A 22,104-nucleotide genomic window follows, 5' to 3' on the forward strand; every position below is an offset into this window, starting at 1 on the left:
TGAAAAAAGTGCTTTTTTAGAGTTTTTTGCTAAAATTAGCATTAATTTATATTTATTTTTTATTCACAGACTATTCAAAACTTCTACATGCCACACTGTTTGCAGCATTCATATTGTTATCAATTTAAAAATATAGCTCACTCAAAAAAGAATGCTTAACAGCAAGATAAGTGAAGATAAGTGATCTGAATAAACTGATCAGCTGTTTCCTATAGTGGCCGCACTGCACTTTAGGAAAGAATACACATGCAATTACAAAAAACACCAGCAAATTAACAAACATCAGTTTGACAGCACATGTGTTGCAAATTCTCACAACACAAACAACTTCATAAACACGCTGCATTTATTAAATACACCGCATACTATTAAAACAACGTTTTATATTTATTCATCAGTTTATTTAGGCTCATAATTTATAAAAGACAATGGAATCCTGTAATCAGGATATTAAAATAAACAAAAACCTCACCTTTAAAATATCACCAACAACTTCACTGAGCAACAGTCGCGGAATAATAACACATCCATATCTCAGCAGGGTCTGTCATGTTTTTATGTCCCCTTGAAACATTTCCGTTGTGTTACATGGATATTTGCAAGTGTTGTGACAAAATGCAGCGTGTTTCTTCAGTTGTTTGTGTTGTGACAAAATGCAGCACGTTTCTTCAGTTGTTTGTGTTGTGACAAAATGCAGCGTGTTTCTTCAGTTGTTTGTGTTGTGACAAAATGCAGCACGTTTCTTCAGTTGTTTGTGTTGTGACAAAATGCAGCGCGTTTCTTCAGTTGTTTGTGTTGTGACAAAATGCAGCGCGTTTCTTCAGTTGTTTGTGTTGTGACAAAATGCAGCGCGTTTCTTCAGTTGTTTGTGTTGTGATAAAATGCAGCACGTTTCTTCAGTTGTTTGTGTTGTGACAAAATGCAGCACGTTTCTTCAGTTGTTTGTGTTGTGACAAAATGCAGCGCGTTTCTTCAGTTGTTTGTGTTGTGACAAAATGCAGCGCGTTTCTTCAGTTGTTTGTGTTGTGACAAAATGCAGCACGTTTCTTCAGTTGTTTGTGATGTGAGAAAATGCAGCGCGTTTCTTCAGTTGTTTGTGTTGTGAGAAAATGCAGCGCGTTTCTTCAGTTGTTTGTGTTGTGACAAAATGCAGCGTGTTTCTTCAGTTGTTTGTGTTGTGACAAAATGCAGCACGTTTCTTCAGTTGTTTGTGTTGTGACAAAATGCAGCGTGTTTCTTCAGTTGTTTGTGATGTGAGAAAATGCAGCGCGTTTCTTCAGTTGTTTGTGTTGTGACAAAATGCAGCGTGTTTCTTCAGTTGTTTGTGTTGTGACAAAATGCAGCGTGTTTCTTCAGTTGTTTGTGTTGTGACAAAATGCAGCGCGTTTCTTCAGTTGTTTGTGTTGTGACAAAATGCAGCGCGTTTCTTCAGTAGTTTCCTCACAAAACTCAATGCATAATAAATTGACACCCATGCACAAATCAATTAATTCTCAACCCAAATGCTTCCAATGAAAACAATAAAAGTCATGCGTCATGCCCTAAAATATCATGTCAGTTATAGTAACTCCAGCTTCCAATTTTTCAATGATAAAAAGAGCTGGAAAATGTGGCGTCCACACCAGTCATGTTTTTCTTTTCTTGCATTTTTGGGTTCAAAAAGGCATTTAAAAACAGTGAATATATTGACCACACAGGTAAATAGGTAAGAAAAGTGCTTGCAAATTAGTATTTCAAATAATGTGAAGGAGAATGGCTGATATACTCTGCTATATTACTGTATACTTGGGTTTTAAAGACTAACATTTCACTCAGTATGTGATACATCTCTACAATTTAAAAAGTCAGGGTAAAATTTCGCTGTTTATCTTTGTGATTATCTTTAATTTGTACACCCAACATCAGACAGATTTAAATTAGTATTTACTGTTATTGTATTAGGCGGTTCATTCTGCTATGGGGACCCCAGATTAATAAAGGGACTAAGCCGAAAAGAAAATGAATGAATGAATGAATGTTATTGTAATGGGTTTCACTTTATTTTGATGGTCTTGATGGTCAGTGTGTAATACGACTCTCCCTTTAGTTCAGGATTTTAAGTTAAGGTGATAGAACATCATTTATGAAACATAACCTGACAAATTAACATTGCGTTTGATTTTGCGTTATCCGCCACGGTAAATTTTCACCTTCGTTTAGCAGTTGGTGAATGCTAAAGGGATGGTTCACCCACAAGATACAAGTTTACTCTTTATTTGCTCACCTGAAAAACCTTTTTGAGGATTTTTTTTCACTTGGACACAAAAGAAGATATTTGAAGAATGCTGAAAACCAGAAACCACTGACATCCATAGTAAGAGGAACAAATACTATGAAAGTCAACGGCTACCCGGCTACAGAAGAAAGAAACTTAGGTTTTTGATAAGTGAAGGGAGATTAAATGATGGCAGAACTATCACTTTTAGGTGGACTATCCCTTTAACACTTACCCACAATCCTCTTCTCTATACAGTGTGTTTATCTCTTGCATTTTCTGCTGGTTTGGATTTCCTCACAGGGAAGTGACTTAAGATGACATGAGTGATTTCTGTCATGGCTTACCTGCTGTGACTGACAGCTGAGGGCTGTAGGACTGATGTTAGGTGAGGATGATAGTGATGATGAAGATGATGTGGATGAAGGTGGACTTTTTGACGAGCAGAGTAAAGAGCAGAGTTGGACAGGACGGTGAGACATTTTTGTGAGGTAACACACATGGACAAACATTAACAATGAGATGGAAATCGGTGTAGGGTAGTATTAGTTTGTTAAAGTAATACTGTAACTCACACACATTTGACACTTACCCTCAGAATGGTGGGACAGGATGAGTAGGTTTACACAAGATGCTCCTGCCCCAGAGCCAAAGATAGTGATCCGTTCAGGGTCGCCTCCAAAGTGTCCGATATTCTCATTCAGCCAACGCAAGGCCTGGATTTGATCCAACAGCCCATAGTTACCTTTAGCAGACTGATCTCCAGTGCTCAGAAAACCTGAAGGAAACAGAAAAATACAGACAGATTAGTTAATGGAGAGCACAATGAGCAAAAATTCCAAATCTTTTTTGGTAACTAAAATACAGCTAAGAGAAAAAGTTCAAATTAGAAACTCTGCACTGCCAAATAAGTGAAATACATGAGTTAAGGTTAGCATTAATTCATTCCTTTATTTTCCTTCGGCTTAGTCCCTTTATTCATCAGGAGTCAACACAGCAGAATGAACCGCCAACTTATCCAGCATATGTTTAACACAGAGGATGCCCTTCCAGCTGAAACCCAGTACTGGGAAACATCCATAGACACTCATTCACACACATTCACTACGGCCAATTTAGTTCATCCAATTCACTTATAGCGCATGTCTCTGGACTGTGGGGGAAACCAGAACACCCAGAGGAAACCCACTCCAACATGAGAAGAACATGCAATCTCCACACAGAAATGCCAACTGACCCAGCGACTTTCTTGCTGTGAGGCGACAGTGCTAACCACTGAGCCACCGTGTTGCACTTTAGGTTAGCCTATTGTACTACATTACATATATAAAAACATAAATATTTAAATATTTAAAACTAAACTAAACTTAAAATAAAAATGGAATATAATAAAATAAAAGCTAATATAAAATATTAAATTAGCTAATAAATAAATTGTTACAGAAAAAAATAGATTCTTTTGTTAAAAACTAAAACATAAAAGTGGTTTGTTTTGTTTAAAAAAGCCATACATGTATAAACTATTAGAATTATTATATGCTATTACATTATATGATTGATATTATATTTATGATCAGTTTAAAACATCTTTTTAAACATGATTGCTGATATTATTATAAGTGTGAGTGTCTTTAAATCAAACCAAAATCAAACAAAAAGTGCTTCAGGGGTAATTAAGGTGTCAGTGCTTTTTGGATAAGGGATTCATAAAGATAAACAGTGAAATTATAAGGGCAAGGCACTCGAAAAAATGTGAAATAATAATTTAAAAAGCCTTTATAAACATTTTGCCCTTATCAGGGTAACATTTCACTGTTTATCTTTGTGATTATCTTTAATTTGTACACCCAACATCAGACAGATTTAAAAGTGTATTTACTGTTATTGTATTTGGCGGTTCATTCCGCTATGGGGACCCCAGATTAATAAAGGCACTAAGCCGAAAAGAAAATGAATGAATGAATGTTATTGTATTGGGTTTCACTTTATTTTGATGGTCTTTTTAACACATTTTGTTGAATTTAAGTCATATTGCATCTACATGCCAACGAATTCTCAATAGATTATAAGTAGACTGTTAAATTGGGGTTGGGGTTAGGGTTTGTGTAAGTTGACAAGTACTTGCAAAGTTTGTTATAGTTAGTTAAATGTCTGTTGAAGGAGCATATAAACAGATATTAAGCAGACAGTCTACTAATACTTAAATGAGAATTAATTGGCATGTAGTCGCAATGCAACTTTTAGTCAACAAAATGTGCAATAAAATAAAGTCTTACCTTGTATTTTAGTAAAAAAAAAAAAAATTTGCAAAATAATCGCAAATTCACATTTTTTCAAGAGTTCACACTTAGACAATGCTGGACTATGTTAGCAGGTTTGGCAAGTTGTCCCGGGGAGAGAACCCTGAGCTCGGACATAGATGAGCCCAAGGCTCCTGAGTCCTGCCTGGTCAATGAGCGTAAGGAGGAATACGAGATCAGGTAGTTCTCAAAAGCTTCCCTAATTTGTTTAGCCTATACCTTGATTAATAAGACGGCTCTATGGAAATAGGCTGCCAACTGCACCAGTGTGTATGCATTAAGTGCTTGTGACTGTTTCTATTATTTAATTTACTTGTGTGACATGTCTTTAGACTGTGGGAGGAAACCGGAATACCCGGGAAAAATCCACTTGAATACGGGGAGAACATGCAAACTCCACACAGACAGTGCCGACTAGCTCAGCTAGTACTTGATCCAGTGACCTTCTTGCTGTGAGGCAGCAGTGCTAGCCACTAAGCCGCCGTTTCGTACGATCATGGAATTGAGGAGGAGGGAGAAGGGATGGATGGGGAATGAAATTAGGCTGGATATTTATGTTAAATTTACAATAATAATCATATTGGCTAGCTATTGATTAGCGATAGGGACCAGCTGCAGTCAATCATATCACGTGCTCCTCACGAAATTAGTTTGTGAAACTTCACTTAGGGAAATTAGACAAGTTGTACTGTAAATGTTGGGAACACTTATTGAGTGTGTATGTGCAAACATGCCATTGATTTAGCATTTTTAGCAATGAATCATCTATAAAACAGGAAAGACAGTAAGCACATAATGTAGAGAAGGAAATGACTACTGATCACTTAGTTAAATATCTGCTATAAACAGAAGTGAGAGAGAGAGAGAGAGAGAGAGAGAGAGAGAGATGGCAGATACAGAGGACGAGTGAGTGGGTGCTCTAATTTGGAAAAACTGTTTCATCTGCCTCCAAGTCACCAGGAACTTTACTGATCAAAGTCGCACACGCACACGCACACACACACACACACACACACACACACACACACACACACACACACACACACACACACACACACACACACACACACACACACACACGCAAGCGTGCGCATCATAATATCTCCAGGGCTCATGCAGTCGTTCTCCAAAGGAATTAAAATACAGTAAAAGCAAACGGCCTCTTAAACAGCAGTGTCCTGCAGTACACCAGACCCTGCTGCACTGGTGCCTATAGTCAATCAATGACTTAATGACTTAACAGACACAACTTTGAATAAAAGTCATCCATCTTCTTAGAAAACTGGTTTCAAATCAGCTTATGAGCATAATGTAAGAGCCATATTTCATAGTTTATTGTTCCAGTTAGGGTGGTGAGGTGGCGCAGTGGGTATTTCTGTCGCCTCACAGGAAGAAGGTTCGGCTGGGTCAGTTGGCATTTCTGTGTGTAGTTTGCATGTTCTCCGTTTGTTCACGTTGTTTCCTCCGTGTGCTCCGGTTTCCCTAACAAGTCCAAAGACATGCAGTATGGGTGAATTGGGTAAGCTAAATTGGCTGTAGTGTATGTGTGTATATGAGAGTGTGTGTGGATGAGTCCTGTGTGTGTTTGTGTGTGTGTGTGTGTGTGTGTGAAAGGAGCAGGTAGACTGTGATGGCCTAGGAGATATCCTCGCCAGTTCTTGGAGTTTTTGCTCAATAAAATAGTTAGTCGTCTGTATTTTCAAGTCCATCGTCTGTATTTACATGCACCCACTGGCAGCCAAAATCCACACCTTACACTATGAAGCATGTATGCACGGTGACTACTTTTATATTGTAATTAGATGCTGGGAATTTCACTCTGTCTCGCGCTGAAGGCTGTCAGTGTTGACAAATCGCAGCAGGCTGTCATCGGTCCAATCAGCGCAGATTAGCTTCACGCTGAGGAGGGGTTTGGGAACAAATGAATCACTGAATGATTCATATGGGAGTCGCTGGGATAATTAGGTAAAAATAAATGCAGATTATAAGACCATGAAAGTGTTTTTTGACCTTGCATGCATATTAGACTGTTGTTGGAGACCCTTACAACCAAAATATGACCCTATTTCATGTATAATAGGGACTTTTTAATTACTTTAGATTCTTACCTGATAAGAATGAAAAAATAAACAAATAAATAAATAAATAAATGAAAAACCCAAAAGAGCAACAGGAAACATTGAAAAATTTAATTATCTATAATTATCTCTTTTGTAATCTTTCTCTTTTCGTTTGGTATAATTTGTATCTTTATTTTAATGCATTTTTTGCTGGTCAGTTATCTACAAAATAAACAAAAAGAGCTAGTGCATTTTAGGTGAAGTGATGTGCAAATACTTTTTTTTTTATATAAATATGTTTTCAATAATAAGGGAATTACTTTATTTAACAGATTTCAGTTATGAATTACAGTATTGCAATACTACTTGGAATCACGATACTTCAGCTGGGATAGTATCGTAAAGTGACTTAATGGTATCTCGACCTCCCTAAGTAGTAGTGCTGGAAATTCAGCTCTGCTTTCATAAAGAACACAGTTGTCAATAAAACAAACCCCAGTTATTTTAAATAATATTTCAGCTGTTCTGACAGACACTATTTTACAGTCTTTTTTATGCTAGAAAGAACAGAAAGAAAGAACAGCCGGATGAAGGCATCTCAGTTGAGAGGGTGTTACACAAACACTGAACTCTGAAGTGTCTTGATGCTTTCCTCTATCCATATATACAGTGCTACCTGTGAAAGTGCATCTTTCAGCTTTCAGACAGCTGTATTCTGAAAAATACATGAGCACATATACAGTAAACTCTTCGTGCTCTTCTCACCTACGACCTTCCTGCTGGATTTCTGTGAATATGATGACACCGCCTGAATTCATAAGTACTGTGTTGTGGTCTGAGGTTGCTGTGAGATAAGAGAGGTCAGATTATGCTTGTGGAAGGACAGTTAGCAACGCAGATCAATCCATCACAGAGCCTGACAGTAGGACAGCTGGGACTTGCATGATCCTCATATGCCATGCAGAAAATAACACACAATGGAGTTCTATGTTTTTTGGGGACTTTCTAAAAGTCATGGTTTTTAGATTTGTACACACTTTATTCTGTTCCCTAACCATTACACTGGTGGTATCACAGTTAGATGTTTACCTTTTTATAGGATCAATTCCAAGAAAGCAAAGCTGTCAAAGAGTATGTTCAGACAGAAGGAAAATTTGTTTGCTTTTTTAGACAATGTGAATCAGTGAGATGCAGTTCTGCAAAATATTTCTTTTTTAAAATATAAACAAATGTATACTAAATAGTGTGCAATTTTTTTGGTTTTCAAACAAAAATATTCAATTACAGTTTTTTTTAAATAGCCAACTTATTTTATGACAGTCACCAAAGATTGTCGTCGATCCCAGTTCCCCAGTTAAACAAATAACAACTTGACCTCTATTTGATAATTTGGAAAAGTAGTAGAAGGCTGATTTTTGATCAGGTGAATCATCTGATAAACTGCATCCCAATTATCACAAATACTGCAGAAGACCTACTGGAACCCACATGGACCCAAGATTCTCTCAGAAATCAGTCAAGTTTGGTGAAGGAAAAATCATGGTTTGGAGTTACATTCAGTATGGAGACGTGTGAGAGATCTGGAGAGTGGATGACAACATCAACAACCTGAGGCATCAAGACATTTGTACTGCCCATTACATTACAAACCACAGGAGAGGGCAAATTCTGCAGCAGGATAGCACTCCTTCACATAGTTTAGCCTCCACATCAAAAGTTCCTGAAAGCAAAGACGGTCAGTGTGCTCCAGGATTGGCCAGCCCAGTCACCAGACATGAACATTATTAAGCATGAAGTAAGATGAAGGAGGAGGCATTGAAAAAGAATCCAGAGATTGAGGCAGAGATAATCTTGATGAACTCTGGGATTCGCTTTCTTTCCCATTCCAGATGACTTTATTAATAAGTTATTTGAGTCATTGCAGAGATGTATGTATGCAGTCGTCCAAGCTCATGGGAGTCATATACAATATTATTCTTTTTCCACTGCACCATGACTTTATATTCTATACTGTACATTATTTCTGTTAAGTGACAAGACTTTGGTCTAAGCAAAATCAGACCTTACTGTCCTAATTAAATAATTAAAAATCAAGGCTTGATCATATTTTATTTTGGTAAAATAAGCGCAATCTAGAGGCCTTTGCCTTTCATATAAGCCATTTCTGATCCCAAATGATCAACTAGAAGTCAAGTTATTATTTGTTGTTCCTAAAACTAAGACATTTGTCAGGTAATGTACCAACTTCACCATGTTGATACCATGTTGAAAGCAACAGATTATGGATATCAACAGAGATATCTACTGTCAGTATGTGAGTTACCTTTTTCTTTTAATGCTCCTTTTTTTTTAACTCAAAGCAAGAAATGTGCATGAAAATGAGAGGATTTAAATTTATTCATTTAGCAGACACGTTTATCCAAAGTGACTTACAAATGAGGATAAAAGAAACACTTCAAATCATCAGAGAGCAGTGATATCTAGTTGCCATGATAAGTCTTAGTTAGTTTAGCAGTTGTTTATTGAGTTTTTTATTATTACTGAGTCCAGAGTGTTTATAAGAAAGTGTTTAGAGTGTGTCTCATACAGGTTGTTTGTAAAGCACTCGCCTGTGTGAAGCTAAAATTTGAGCAAGCAGGTATGAGACATACGACGACTAATTAGGTCGATTGGATACAGATACTATTTTGTTGCTCATTATCAAGAGGAAAATAGCCAAGCAACATCACTCTGCAATATTGCCCAGCAACATTGTTCAAAAAGTGGCCCTGTGTATCATCACCTTCAGAACTGCACAATGCTTTCCTAGAAACATGTACTTTATAAGGTCTGGTGCATTTTTTCATGAACCAATGATTTCTAGTCATAGCACAATGGAGGTAAAGGGTCACTTTCATTTCTGGTCCCAAATCTGATTCAGGTCAGTTGTTTGGGATGGTGACCTCAGTCTAAACAGTCAGAATACATGACTTTTCTGTGACTCTCTGGACGTTAGTCATAATTCTGCTCTAAAGATTTTACAAACTAGACCTTTGTTCACGTAATGGTGAATATAACGGTCAACAGCAGGGTGTTGAACTATGTATTACTGTAACAGATTTGTATACCGGCAGCTAGCTCTCTGCAACTTTCACATGGTCACCCACTGAAGCAGGGTTGCGCCTGGTCAGTACCGGGATGGGAGACCACATGGGAAAGCTGGGTTGCTGCTGGAAGTGGTGTTGGTGAAACGAGCAAGGGTGCTCAACCTCCGGTCTCTTTGTGTCCTAACACCCCGGTATATTGATGGGGACATCCTGGCCTCTGTCCATTCATAATTAGCTTCATCACTCTGTCTCCTCTTCACCAATCAGCTGGTATGCTGTCTGGCCCGATATGGCTGCTGTTACGTCATCCAGGTAAATGCTGCACACTAGTGGTGGATGAGGAGATTCACCCCTAAAAATGTGTAAAGCGCCTTGAGTGTTCAGAAAAGCGCTATATAAATGTAAGGAATTAATTATTATTATTATTATTATTATTATTATGACTGTACAAGCTAAACTTTAAGAGTTGTACCGTGTTCATAAATCTTTATTATTGTCTTTATTCTCCTTACGGCACAAATTGACTGGATTCTGCGGTACATCCTCTTCTAAAAAACACACAAATGCTGACTTCAGTGGCCTCTGTGTTTACTTCTGTATATGATAGCATGCTGTGCCTGTGTCTGTTTTTAGATCTTTTGCTCATGTGGGTCAGTTCACAGCTGTGGTCAGTTCACAATAGAATTTTATATTGGCCATATTTGAATAAATCATGTTAACAACAACAACAACAACAACAACAACAACAACAACAACAACAACAACAACAACAACAAAGTGATACAATGGTGAATGTGAGTGAAGGAGGAGTTAAAGAATCCTACATAAATCACAAACGAAAATAACAATAAATCAGTTGCTTGGCAATTTAACACATTCTTTCATAGGCAAAAATGATTTCCCATTCATTAATTCATCCACATGCAAATGCCGACCATTAATTTATTCATTTTCTTTTCGGCTTAGTCCCTTTATTAATCTGGGGTCACCACAGCGGTATGAACCGCCAACTTATCAAGCACATGTTTTATGCAGCGGATGCCGTTTCAGCCGCAACCCATCTCTGGGAAACATCCAGACACACTCCCCCACACTCATACACTACGGACAATTTAGCCTTCCCAATTCACCAATACTGCATGTCTTTGGACTGTGGGGGAAACCGGAGCACCCGGAGGAAACCCATGCGAAAGCAGGAAAAACATGCAAACTCCACACAGAAATGTCAACTGACCCAGCTGAGACTCGAACCAGCGACCTTCTTGCTGTGAGGCGACAGCACTATCTTCTGCGCCACTGTGTCGCCCCAAATGCCGACTATTTATATAAAAATGAATTCACACAAAACGCCTGTGTTTCATGAAAAGCCCTCCTGAAATGTACGACTTGGGAATCATTTTGTCTCTTGTTGCTTTTTATTGAAAGCTTATGTGACGAATTCACTCAAAACTTGTGCCATTTGTGCATGCACATGATCAAATGACTGAGCCATCATTCCATTGCCTGATTTTCATAATTTCTTTAGTGAATTGGGTGCTAAAATGAATCAAACAGCACAATGAAATAAACGGTGCTAACAGCGGGGCACAATTCATTCTTAGTGAATTGCTTCCAAACTGTATCATCATTATGACAATTTTTAATCAATTCCAGCCCTACGATCCACCATTAGCATGCGGTCCACGTCCACACATGCAGAATGCGGAGGGAGATATTTGGATTATTTCTCAAAGAGCATCAAAATAGACTGTGCAAAAAGCGGCACATCAAAGAGCGTCAGTTACGGAAATAAGATTATCCACGGCTGTTAGGATTGATTACGTCACCTTTAGTAGATTTCTCACAGCAGTCAAATGATTTACTAGAACAATGCAACCTCTTGCTCAAACCCATTCGTTGGCCTCAGAGTCTTCACGAGAACCTTAAAATAACAAAGTTAAATTGTTTTTTGGCCTGCGCTTTGTGAGCAGCCATTAAAACCACCACGGTCATTACTGAGATTTCACCCCCTAACATCTTCAGCTTTAGATTTATCTTCATTATCATTATTTCTAGGCTCTGTCAGCCACATTATAGCGGTGAAGTGTGTGTGTGTGTGTCTGCAGTCAGTAGTTAAATGACTCTGTAAAATTGGCTCTAAAAGAATCCTCAGCAGAATTTGGACTGGAAAATAAGATTCCACTTTTCTGATTAGCTTCTGTTTCTCTCTCTGTGTGTGTGTGTGTGCGTGTGTACATGCGCATAATGCCCCGTTGAACTGGATTGAAGACCCTAGGTGATATTTAATGTAATGGCTTTAAAAAAATCTTTTGCATTTGGAATACAGCACAATTAATTATTTTATTAACTGAGCGGCACTGTGGCTCAGTGACGCCTCACAGCAAGAAGATCGCTGGTTCAAGTCCTGGCTGGGCCAGTTGACATTTCTGTGTGGAGTTTGCATGTTCTCCCCATGTTTGTATGGGTTTCCTCCAGGTGCTCTGGTTTCCCCACACTTCAGAAAAATGCACAATAAGTGAATTAAATAAACTAAATTGGCCATAGTGTATGAGTGTGCATGAATGAGTGTATATGGGTGTTTCGCAGTACTGGGTTTTGGCTGGACGGGTATCCGCTGTGTAGAACATGTGCCGGAATAGTTGGTGGTTCATTCTTCTGTGGCGAACCTCTGATAAATAAAGGACTAAGCTGAAGTAAAATGAATGAATGATGTTAACTTACACTCATTCTGGATTTGAACAGGAAAAATAAGTGTAAAAAACATCTAAGTATTCCAGCTTTCAGGAAAGATACTAACATGAGCTACAAGACTAGATTGTTTACAATCTTCTATGATTTGATGGGTCATTCCTGCAAAAAAAATAAAAAATTCATGATATCATTTGTTATATAACTAAACAGGATAAAATAAAACATACCATTTCTAAAAATGCACATTAATTCAATATCTCTTATCACATTATTATAACTAACTGAACATGGTGTGAATTTAAAATTGTTATTCTGCTTGAGCAGATGTTTCATTGTCTGCCATATCCGCAGGTGCTTTAATATGAAACTTCTGACATGGAAAACTGGGAATATATTAAGAAATATTGCAGATGTTCCTTCATTTCTTAATTTCCCTCAATGAAATGCTTCAAACTAAAAAGTTTACATTTGTGGGCACTTTCATTTCATTATTTTATTTCTTCAAACCACTTCCTTCAATAAGCCTGTCCTAGAGGTGTGTTAGATATGTGCAAAATACTAATCATGAAAGGTGTAAAATATTTTTTAAATGTAAATCTATTAATCAAAATACTGTCGTGTTTTGCTGTACTAGCTTGCTTGTTTCAATACAACTGTTTGATACAACTATACAGTTTTAAGATACAAGTATGGCAACATTTAGATTTTAAAAGATGTTGAAAATATAAAGTCAGCAGCATTATGTAAGCTAAATTTATCTCATTATTTTTATCCTACTGGATTCCACTATGAATCATAAAGTTTTATGTTTAACTGGCCTACAAAAACATTATTTACCAAGCTTAAAGGTATAGTTCACCCTAAATTCATCATTTACTCATACCTTGCCTTGAGTGTCTTTCTAATCAAACACAAAGAAGATACTTTGAAGGAAATTTGAAACTTGTAAGCAATTGACTTTCACAGTATTTGTTTTTTTTCTATTATGGAAGTCAGTGGTTACAGGTTTTCAGCTTTCTTCAAAATATCTTCTTTTGTGTTCAAGAGAAGAAAGAAGCTCATAATAAGTTTTGAAGCCACTTAAAAGTGAGTAAACAGTAAGGTAATTTTCAGTTTTGGGAGAACTATCCTGTTAATCAGGTCTGGAGTAGCAGAAATCCTCACATCAGGCATTTAATGTTTTTCAAAGGTTTCAGAGTTTGACCCTTGCTCTAATTTGCCTCCTACAATGTTTGTGTGAAAATTAAACCAATGATACAGATGGCTAAAACTATGTACCTAAAAAGTAACTCAGTAATATCATTCGGTACTGAATTAATTTAACATGAGCAGTACAATGAATGGACACAAATATGGAGGTATCAACGGAAATGTTCTAAATGACAGAAATGGAGAAAATTTGGTTGGAAGAGTTTAAAGATTTTTAAGAGATCTAAGAGTTTTAAGATTTTTTTTCACACCCTCCCAGAAGTCACACCATGCTGGAAATTTGTCTATGCTGGAGAAAATCTGGAAATCAAAAGGTAAATCACATTTTCTGGGACTGCTCTGTTATTAAAAAAAAAAACATTGGAAAGATATACACAATGCCTTAAATAATATTTTTAACTCTTTGATACCCTTTGATTGTAAAATTCTATTTTTGGAATATATACCTAAGCAATGGTTAAAAATATTTAATGAATACCCTGTTGGTGGCTGTCAAAAAGATCATTACCAAAAATGGTTGTCACAAGAAAGTCCTACTCTAAATGCATGGATGGAAATCACAATGGAAATGTATAAAATAGAGCAAACTACTGCACTTGTAAATCACTTGTAAAAACTTGTAAAAAATTTAATTCTGGGAAAATGGACCAATTATACAACATCCCATAGACCCGAATTTTTATGTTAGCTTAAAATCCGACGGATCACTCCCTACATGTACATAATTTTATTGCTGATGTGTATGTGTATGTGTATGTGTATGTGTATGTGTATGTGTATGTGTATGTATATGTTATTTTATTTATTTACTTATTTACTTAATTGTCTCTCCCCCTTTCTTTTATTTTTAATTTTTTTTTATTATTTTCTTTATTATGTACAACATTAGTTTACATGTGCACAAAAAGAAAAGCATATACTGCTGAAAGAGAAATATAGATATACAGAATTTGTGCTTATATTTGTGAGTGTATTCAGATGTATGATTATTTTTGACATGTATCTGATGCAAGTGTAAAACTGTTTAAAATAAAAAAGATAATAAAAAAATAACATGAGCAGTAAAATCACTGCTACTTTTTGAATATGCAAATCTTTGGTGACAACATACTGTGTGTGCTAGTGGCTGTTTATGTGTCTGTGGTTATTGCTCACAGTTCTCTGGTGTGATTCTTACTCTGTTTGCAGGGAGAAAAACTCACACACAGACACACACGGAACAGCAGATGGAAGGGACAGACACATGAGACTGCAATAGAAACTGTTTCCTAAATGTATGCACAGAGGTGTGTGCATGAATTTGCATAATTATTTTGTTAGAACACGAGATCTGAACCACAATAATCTTTAACAGATCTCTTATTTTTATTCTTCTGCTTTTATTTCTCTTCTCGATTCTTTTGGTTTCTCTCTCTCCTTCTTCCATTTACTCTCATTTGCCGTGGCCTCACACACTCTGCTGGTCCTCCTGCCCAGGGTAATGGGGGGTGAAATAGGGGTGACAGTGGGCATTTGTAGTCCAGCACTGCATGATGGAACACAGAACACACAAACACACACCTCCACAGGTGCTCGAAGCACCAGTTCAGCTGCCACAGTCTGTCCACAGTATCAGGGCTTTAGATATGTGTTATAATCCAGTCCTGCACAGCTCAAGAACAGATGAGATTGCTGTTTAAGTAATGTGTGTATGTGTGTCAGCCATTGAGAACTAAATTAAATGCTATTTGGGTTTCATTTTTAGAATTGGTATTGAAGAGGCAAATAGATTGCAGAATTGAGATTCAACACAAGTAGAACGGTGAAGAAATTCATGTAGTGTGTTAGTATAACATACTGAGATTTATTATTATTTTGTTCAAATATCTAAAAATTCTTAAACCAAGAAGCATTTTTTTTGTTGCTTGGATTGATGTGAATAAACGGGAGCTTTTTGGACATGTGAATCAGCATTAGGGTTAAAAAAGGGCAAAGCTTATGAGCATGAGATGGAGGTGGGAATTCTTGTTAAAGGATTGTTTTGGTGTTGAAGAAAGTGAAAAAATGTCATACAAAAATGAAAGTTTCATCAATCTTAACCCTGGAGGGGAAATGTATTGAAAGTATTAAACATTTATATAGTATTAAACATTATAAATATTTGGGCATATGGCTTTATGAACGGTTGGGTTTTAATATTTATATAGAAAATCTTGTAAAGAAGCTTAGGCCTAAATTGGATTTTCATTTTAGTATTACGAAACGCCTTCCTTTCGAAGCGAGAAAAATAATTATCCTTTAAAAAATAATTATAGCTGTTTCCTTTCAGTAGCTATGTTTCCATCCACCTATTTTTATCTGCATTTTGGATATGCACATAAAATAATCGGTTGATGGAAACATCATGATGCGCATCAATTTTGAAAATCATATAAAAAAACATGCGCATAACTGAGCAGGATAAACTTTTTATTCGATAAGAACAGATGCACATAAATTATGATGGAAACACTTTTACTGAACAAATTAAAGTGATTTTGTTATCATTTTGTTATCATGTGATGATAAAAATGTGTGTGAATGGATAAACCAGCAGCCTGAGCACATTGTAAAACTGATATATGTAAATCTGAAATGTTGTTTTGGTCATTCGAAAATGTCTTAACTGTTTCTGTATTAGTGTTATTATATTATTAATGACCCCCAGAACTGTCAAGAGCATCTGTGCTCCGCGTCTCACACCTTCAAATGCCACCACGCATTCGCTGCATGTCAGGATTGCCTTCTGAGGCACAAGACATTTATTAAATGAAGAAAAGATTCACGCAGCTTTCACTGGTGATATTTGGCGCCAGTTAATCAGGAAGTTACGATTTTGTTCTCTTTGACTCATTGGAAATGCGCATGCCTTTTATGTGATATTCCAGTTTTGCACAAAAAGTTAATTAGCATTTTTGGATGGAAACATAGCTAGTGATAGATTATGGAGATGTAGTTTATATGCATGCAATCTTGTCGTTATTAAAAAAGCTGGACATTATATATCATGCTGAAATATGATTTGTGACGAATGCATCTTCAGGTACCCATCATTGTACTTTGTACAAAATGGTTGGATGGTTTTCCCTGCACCAAAGGAGAAAATGCATATGCTATTCACTGCTAGCATTTTATTGGGTAAATTGCCAACTTATTGGATTTCGAGTGCACGAAATTCTTAAAAAATGACATTTAACTGTTCCTAGAGTGTGTACGGAGTTTGGTAAAACAGAGTTTTCCTCCTTTGGTCCTACATTATGGAATAAAATGCAGAGTGTTTTCATGTTAAAAAACAATTATATCTCTAAATATATTTAAAAAAAACCTTTTAAAGTCTTACCTGGAAGAATCATGTGAATGTTTTGTGTACATTTTAATTTGTGATGTTTTATGTGTCTAATTTTGTATCTGAAACTTTTTGTGCTGCCATTTTGGCCCTTACCCACTGGTAGAAGAGAAAATTCCTGGTAAAATAAAGGATAAATGAAATAAAGTAAAAACCTTAAAGGGATAGTTCAACCAAAATTAAAATTTTACTAAATTTTTACTCCCCCTCAAGTTATTCCAAACCTTTATGATTTTCTTTCTTCTGTTGAATGTTGCAAAATTAAGACAATTTAAAGAAAGCCACAGCCATATCACCCTGCAGCTCAAGACCGGTTACTCACTGAAGTAAACAGGGCTGAGCCTGGTCAGTACCTGGATGGACAGCCACATGGGAAAACTAGGTTGCTGTTAGAAGTGGTGTTAGTGAGGCAAGCAGGAGGCGCTCAACCTGCAGTCTGTGTGAGTCCTAATGCCCCAGTAAAAGTGAAGGGGACATTATACTGTCAGTGGGCACTGTTTTTTGGATGAGACGGTAAACCAAGGTCCTGACTCACTGTGGTCACTCCATGGCACTTCCCGTAAAGAGTAGGGGTGTAACCCCGGTGTCCTGGCCAAATGCACTCCATCATGGCCTCTCAATCATCCACATCCACTGAATAGGCTCTATCACTGTCTCTCCACTCCACCTATAGCTGGAGGGTGGTGAGCGCATTGACGCTGTTGTCCTGTGGCGGCCATCACATCGAAGTGGATGCTGCACACTGGTGGTGGTGTGGAGAGACTCCACTCATGATTGAAAAGCTCTTTGGGTGTATGGCCATCCATGAAAAATGTGCAATATAAACACACACATTACATTACATTACAAAGATAAAACCCGCAACCATTGACCTGCATAGAAGGAAAAACAAATACTATTGAAATCAGTGGTGACAAGACTCCAGCATATTTCAAAATATCTGTTTAACAGAATGAAGTAACTCATAAAGGTCAGATTTCCTTCTGTTTCAAGCTACAAATATTTGGATCACATGTCACCAGAACTAAAAAAGAGATATAAACACAAACTGTTACAATCCATACATAGCACCAGCCACCATATTTCAGTCATTAAAAACCATCAGGTCCCTGCCAGAGCTTTGATTGAGTGATGTTTACATCTATCTTGTGGAGGATCCCTCAGTGATTCAGTCATCAGTGATGACAGTATTCAGAATATGAGGGTCTGCTTCTATATTTAGTGTCTGTTTTGCTTAGATTAATATTTGCTGGTAGAGAAAATGTATTTGTTCACTTCTGCTGTTCATACTTTGACTGCATTTTGATTTATACTTTTTATTTGTTTTAACTGCTGCAATGCAAATGCATAACCAGAAGCAAATTTCGTTTGGAAGGTGTGAATGGAGTGGAATGCGATACACGTTTGGCACAAATGCATGGAATCTGCTTCAATATTTATGCTGAGGCAACTTTGCACATTGTTTTTAAAGTAGCACAATTTCTAAAGGATTTTTGAAGGTCTTTTGTTGTCTATATTATTCATATATTTGATATATTATTTATATATTTGTTATTGTTCTTATTGTTTTTGGAATTTGCATGTTTTTAATGCCTTATTTTGAAAATATACGGTATACTTTTGAAATATAAAAAGTTAACATCTAATAGCATTTAGTTAGTGTCAGATTATTCATCATATAAGGGTGATGCATGCTGTGAATTTTTGCGCAGTGAACCAGGAGACTCTAGAATTGCCTCTGAATGGACTGATGATCTTTGGATTTTCCAGAAGGACAGTCATTCAATGAATATGCTCAATTCCATTAAAGCTAGGTTCAGGGATCAATCTGGAATGTTTTCAAGTGGCCTGTGCAATCTTCAGTTTAAATCACATAATATTTGATGAAACTTTTAAGAAAGTAGTGGCAGTGTGAAAGTCAAAGATCATCAGTCATCTGGAGGTTTTTCAAGTAAGGAATGAGCCAAGATTCAAGCAGAAAGCCAACAGAAACTTTTAAGCCCTAAGAGCCAATAGTTATTAAAGGTCATAAAGGACCTTTTTACTACAAAATGTAACTTATGGGTTATTATTATTTTGCACATAACAGAATGTTTAGAGACAATCTGATCCATCCATCCATCCATCCATCCATCCATCCATCCATCTGTCTGTCTCCATTCATCCACTTATCCAATTACCCATCCATCCATCGGTCTGCACATTTATCCATCCATCCATCTATATATCTGTCTGTCTCCTTCACCCATCCAATCACCCATCCATCCATCCATCCATCCATCCATCCATCCATCCATCCATCCATCCATCCATCCATCCATCCATCCATCCATCCATCCATCCATCCATCATCCATCCATCCATCCATCCATATATCTGTTTGTCTCTATCCATCCATCCACCCATCCACTCACCTATCCGTCCCTCCATCCATCCATCCATCCATCCATCCATCCATCCATCCATCCATCCATCCATCATTCAGCTCATCCCTTTGTTTGATCTATACATCCATTCATATATCTATATAACTGTCTGTTTCCATCATCCACCCACCCACCCATCCATCCATTCATCCATCCACTCACCCATCTTTCCATCCATCCATACGTCCGTACATCCATCCATCCATCTATATATCTATCTGTCTCCATCCATTCATCCACCCATCCACTCACCCATCTTTCCATCCATACGTCCATCCCTCCGTCCGACTGTATATCTATCTATCCATCCATCCATCCATCCATCCATCCATCTACTATTTGTTTAATCTATACATCCATTTATATATCTATATAACTGTTTCCATCCATCCACCAACCCATCCATCCATCCATCCATCATTCAGTCCATGCATCTATATATCTGTGGGCCTCCATCCAGCCAGCCAGCTATATTTCGGTCGATTGATCCATCCATCCATTTATCCATCCATTTATCTATATATATGCCTGTTTCCATCCATCCACCCATTCATCCACCCATCCATCAATCCATCCCCCACTCACCCATTCATACATCTACCATTTGTTTGATCTATATATATATATATATCTATATAACTGTCTGTTTCCATCCATCCATCCATCCACCCAGCCACCCACCCATCCATCTATCCATCCATCCATACATACGTCGGTCTCCATCCATCCATCCATCCATCCATCCATCCATCCATCCATCCATCCATCCATCCATCCATCCAGTCCATCCATCCATTCATACATTTGTCGGTCTCCATCCATCCATCCATCCATCCATCCATCCAGCCAGCTATCCTTTAGTCGATCCATCTATCTATATATCTATATATCTATATATCTATCTATCTATCTATCTATCTATCTATCTATCTATCTATCTATCTATCTATCTATCTATCTATCTATCTATCTATCTATCTATCTATCTATCTATCTATCTATCTATCCATCCATCCATCATCCAGTCCATCCATCCATCAATCCTTCCATCCATCCATCCATATATTTGTCGGTCTCCATCCAGCCAGCCAGCCAGCCAGCCAGCCAGCCAGCCATTCTTCAGTCAATCCATCCATCTATGCATCCATCCATCCATTCATCCACCCATCCAGCCAGCCATCCTTCAGTCGATCCATCTATCCATCCATCCATGCATCATTCAGTCCATCTATCCATCCATATATCTGTCGATCTCCATCCATCCAGCTAGCCAGCCAGCCATTCTTCAGTCGATCCATCCATCCATCCATCCATCCATTCATCCATCCATCCATCCATCCATCCATCCATCCATCCATCCTCCCAACCATCCATCCATCTATCCTTCGTTTGATCTATTTATCCATCCATACATCTATATAAATATCTGTCTCCATTCAACCATCCAACCACCCACCCATCCATCCATCATTCAGTCCATCCATCCATCCATCCAAATATCTGTCTGTCTCCAGCCAGCCAGGAATCCTTCAGTCAATCCATCCATCCATGCATATTTCCATCCATTTATCCATATATAAGTCTGTCTCCACCCATCCACCCATTCATGCATCTATATATTTGTTATATCTCCATCCAATGCCCCATCCATCCATCCATCCATCGATCCATCCATCCATCCACCTTCAAGTGCTTGTAAAACATTTTCTAAACTTTTACACAGCCTTCACTGTGAGAAAATAAAAATGCTGGACAGCAAATTTAGTGAATCAGCAAAGCAAACTACAGATTTTAATTTGAGTCGGGAGGACTGTGGGTGGAACTGAGGATGCCTAATGATTAATAATTAACACGCCGGCTCCTTTGTGTTTCACAGATGGCGCTTGAACCATAAATACCATCTCTTAACATCCTGACTCTGTCTTTCTCCATCTCCTCTGAACTTTTGTGCATTACTGTCACATTTTATTCGGCGGCGCGAGAGACTGACCCCGTGCGACCGCTTCCCTGAGAGTGTCCGGGCAGCATCATGCTTCAGTGACTGCATGACTTCCTGTGATCCCACGCTGAGCTTCCTCCCACAGCTCCCAACATTCCCCTCCTATTTCTATTCACTTTCATGCCACTCAGGCCAACAGTGGCTCCAACAAATCTTCTTTTTTGTGTCGATACCCTCTCATTCTCTCTCCTGCATTCTCGCCTTGCAGCGTAATTAAAAAATGCAAATGATATGATAAACTACAATTCATTTCGATGCTACAGATTGTGGCCGTTTGTGCCGAATGTGGTGAATATTTGAATAAATCTGTCTGATAACAAGCTGTGTGTGCTGATAAGCATGAAATGAATGGGGCCAAGACTATGAGGCTACATCTGCTGGTGTAAAATGAGGAGGATCTGCACATTATTAAGCTTGCTGAAAGGTCAAAAGGTCAGAAATTTGTGTCAGGTAAGCCTGTCAGATGAATTACAACATTATTTTGTCTAACATAGTATTTTTGGTCTCATTTTCCACCACAAATGTATAGACATTATTAAATCAAGATATATTTATTTGAGAAGACTAAAGTTATAAAAAAGTTAATCTAAATTATATCAGGTTCTGTTAACAAAACTATCTGCAGATAAAATAAACATAATTCAATGGGTAAATAAGATTATTTTCTAACCATACTGGCAAATGTTTTGGTTATAAGTGGTTATAAGTTCTTAAA

The 22,104-nt window shown here is 37.5% G+C and overlaps 1 protein-coding gene across 1 annotated transcript in view; it reads right to left on the reverse strand.

The window, feature by feature from the left end:
• nlgn2a (neuroligin 2a) overlaps positions 1 to 22,104 on the reverse strand; it is a 323,599-nt gene that overhangs the window by 12,444 nt on the left and 289,051 nt on the right. Inside the window, exon 5 of the mRNA XM_056461239.1 lies at positions 2,847 to 3,032. Coding sequence (XP_056317214.1) covers positions 2,847 to 3,032 — 186 coding nt within the window. The remainder of the gene's footprint in view (positions 1 to 2,846; positions 3,033 to 22,104) is intronic.

Source organism: Danio aesculapii, chromosome 7, assembly GCF_903798145.1.
Source record: "Danio aesculapii chromosome 7, fDanAes4.1, whole genome shotgun sequence".
Taxonomy (NCBI): domain Eukaryota; kingdom Metazoa; phylum Chordata; class Actinopteri; order Cypriniformes; family Danionidae; genus Danio; species Danio aesculapii.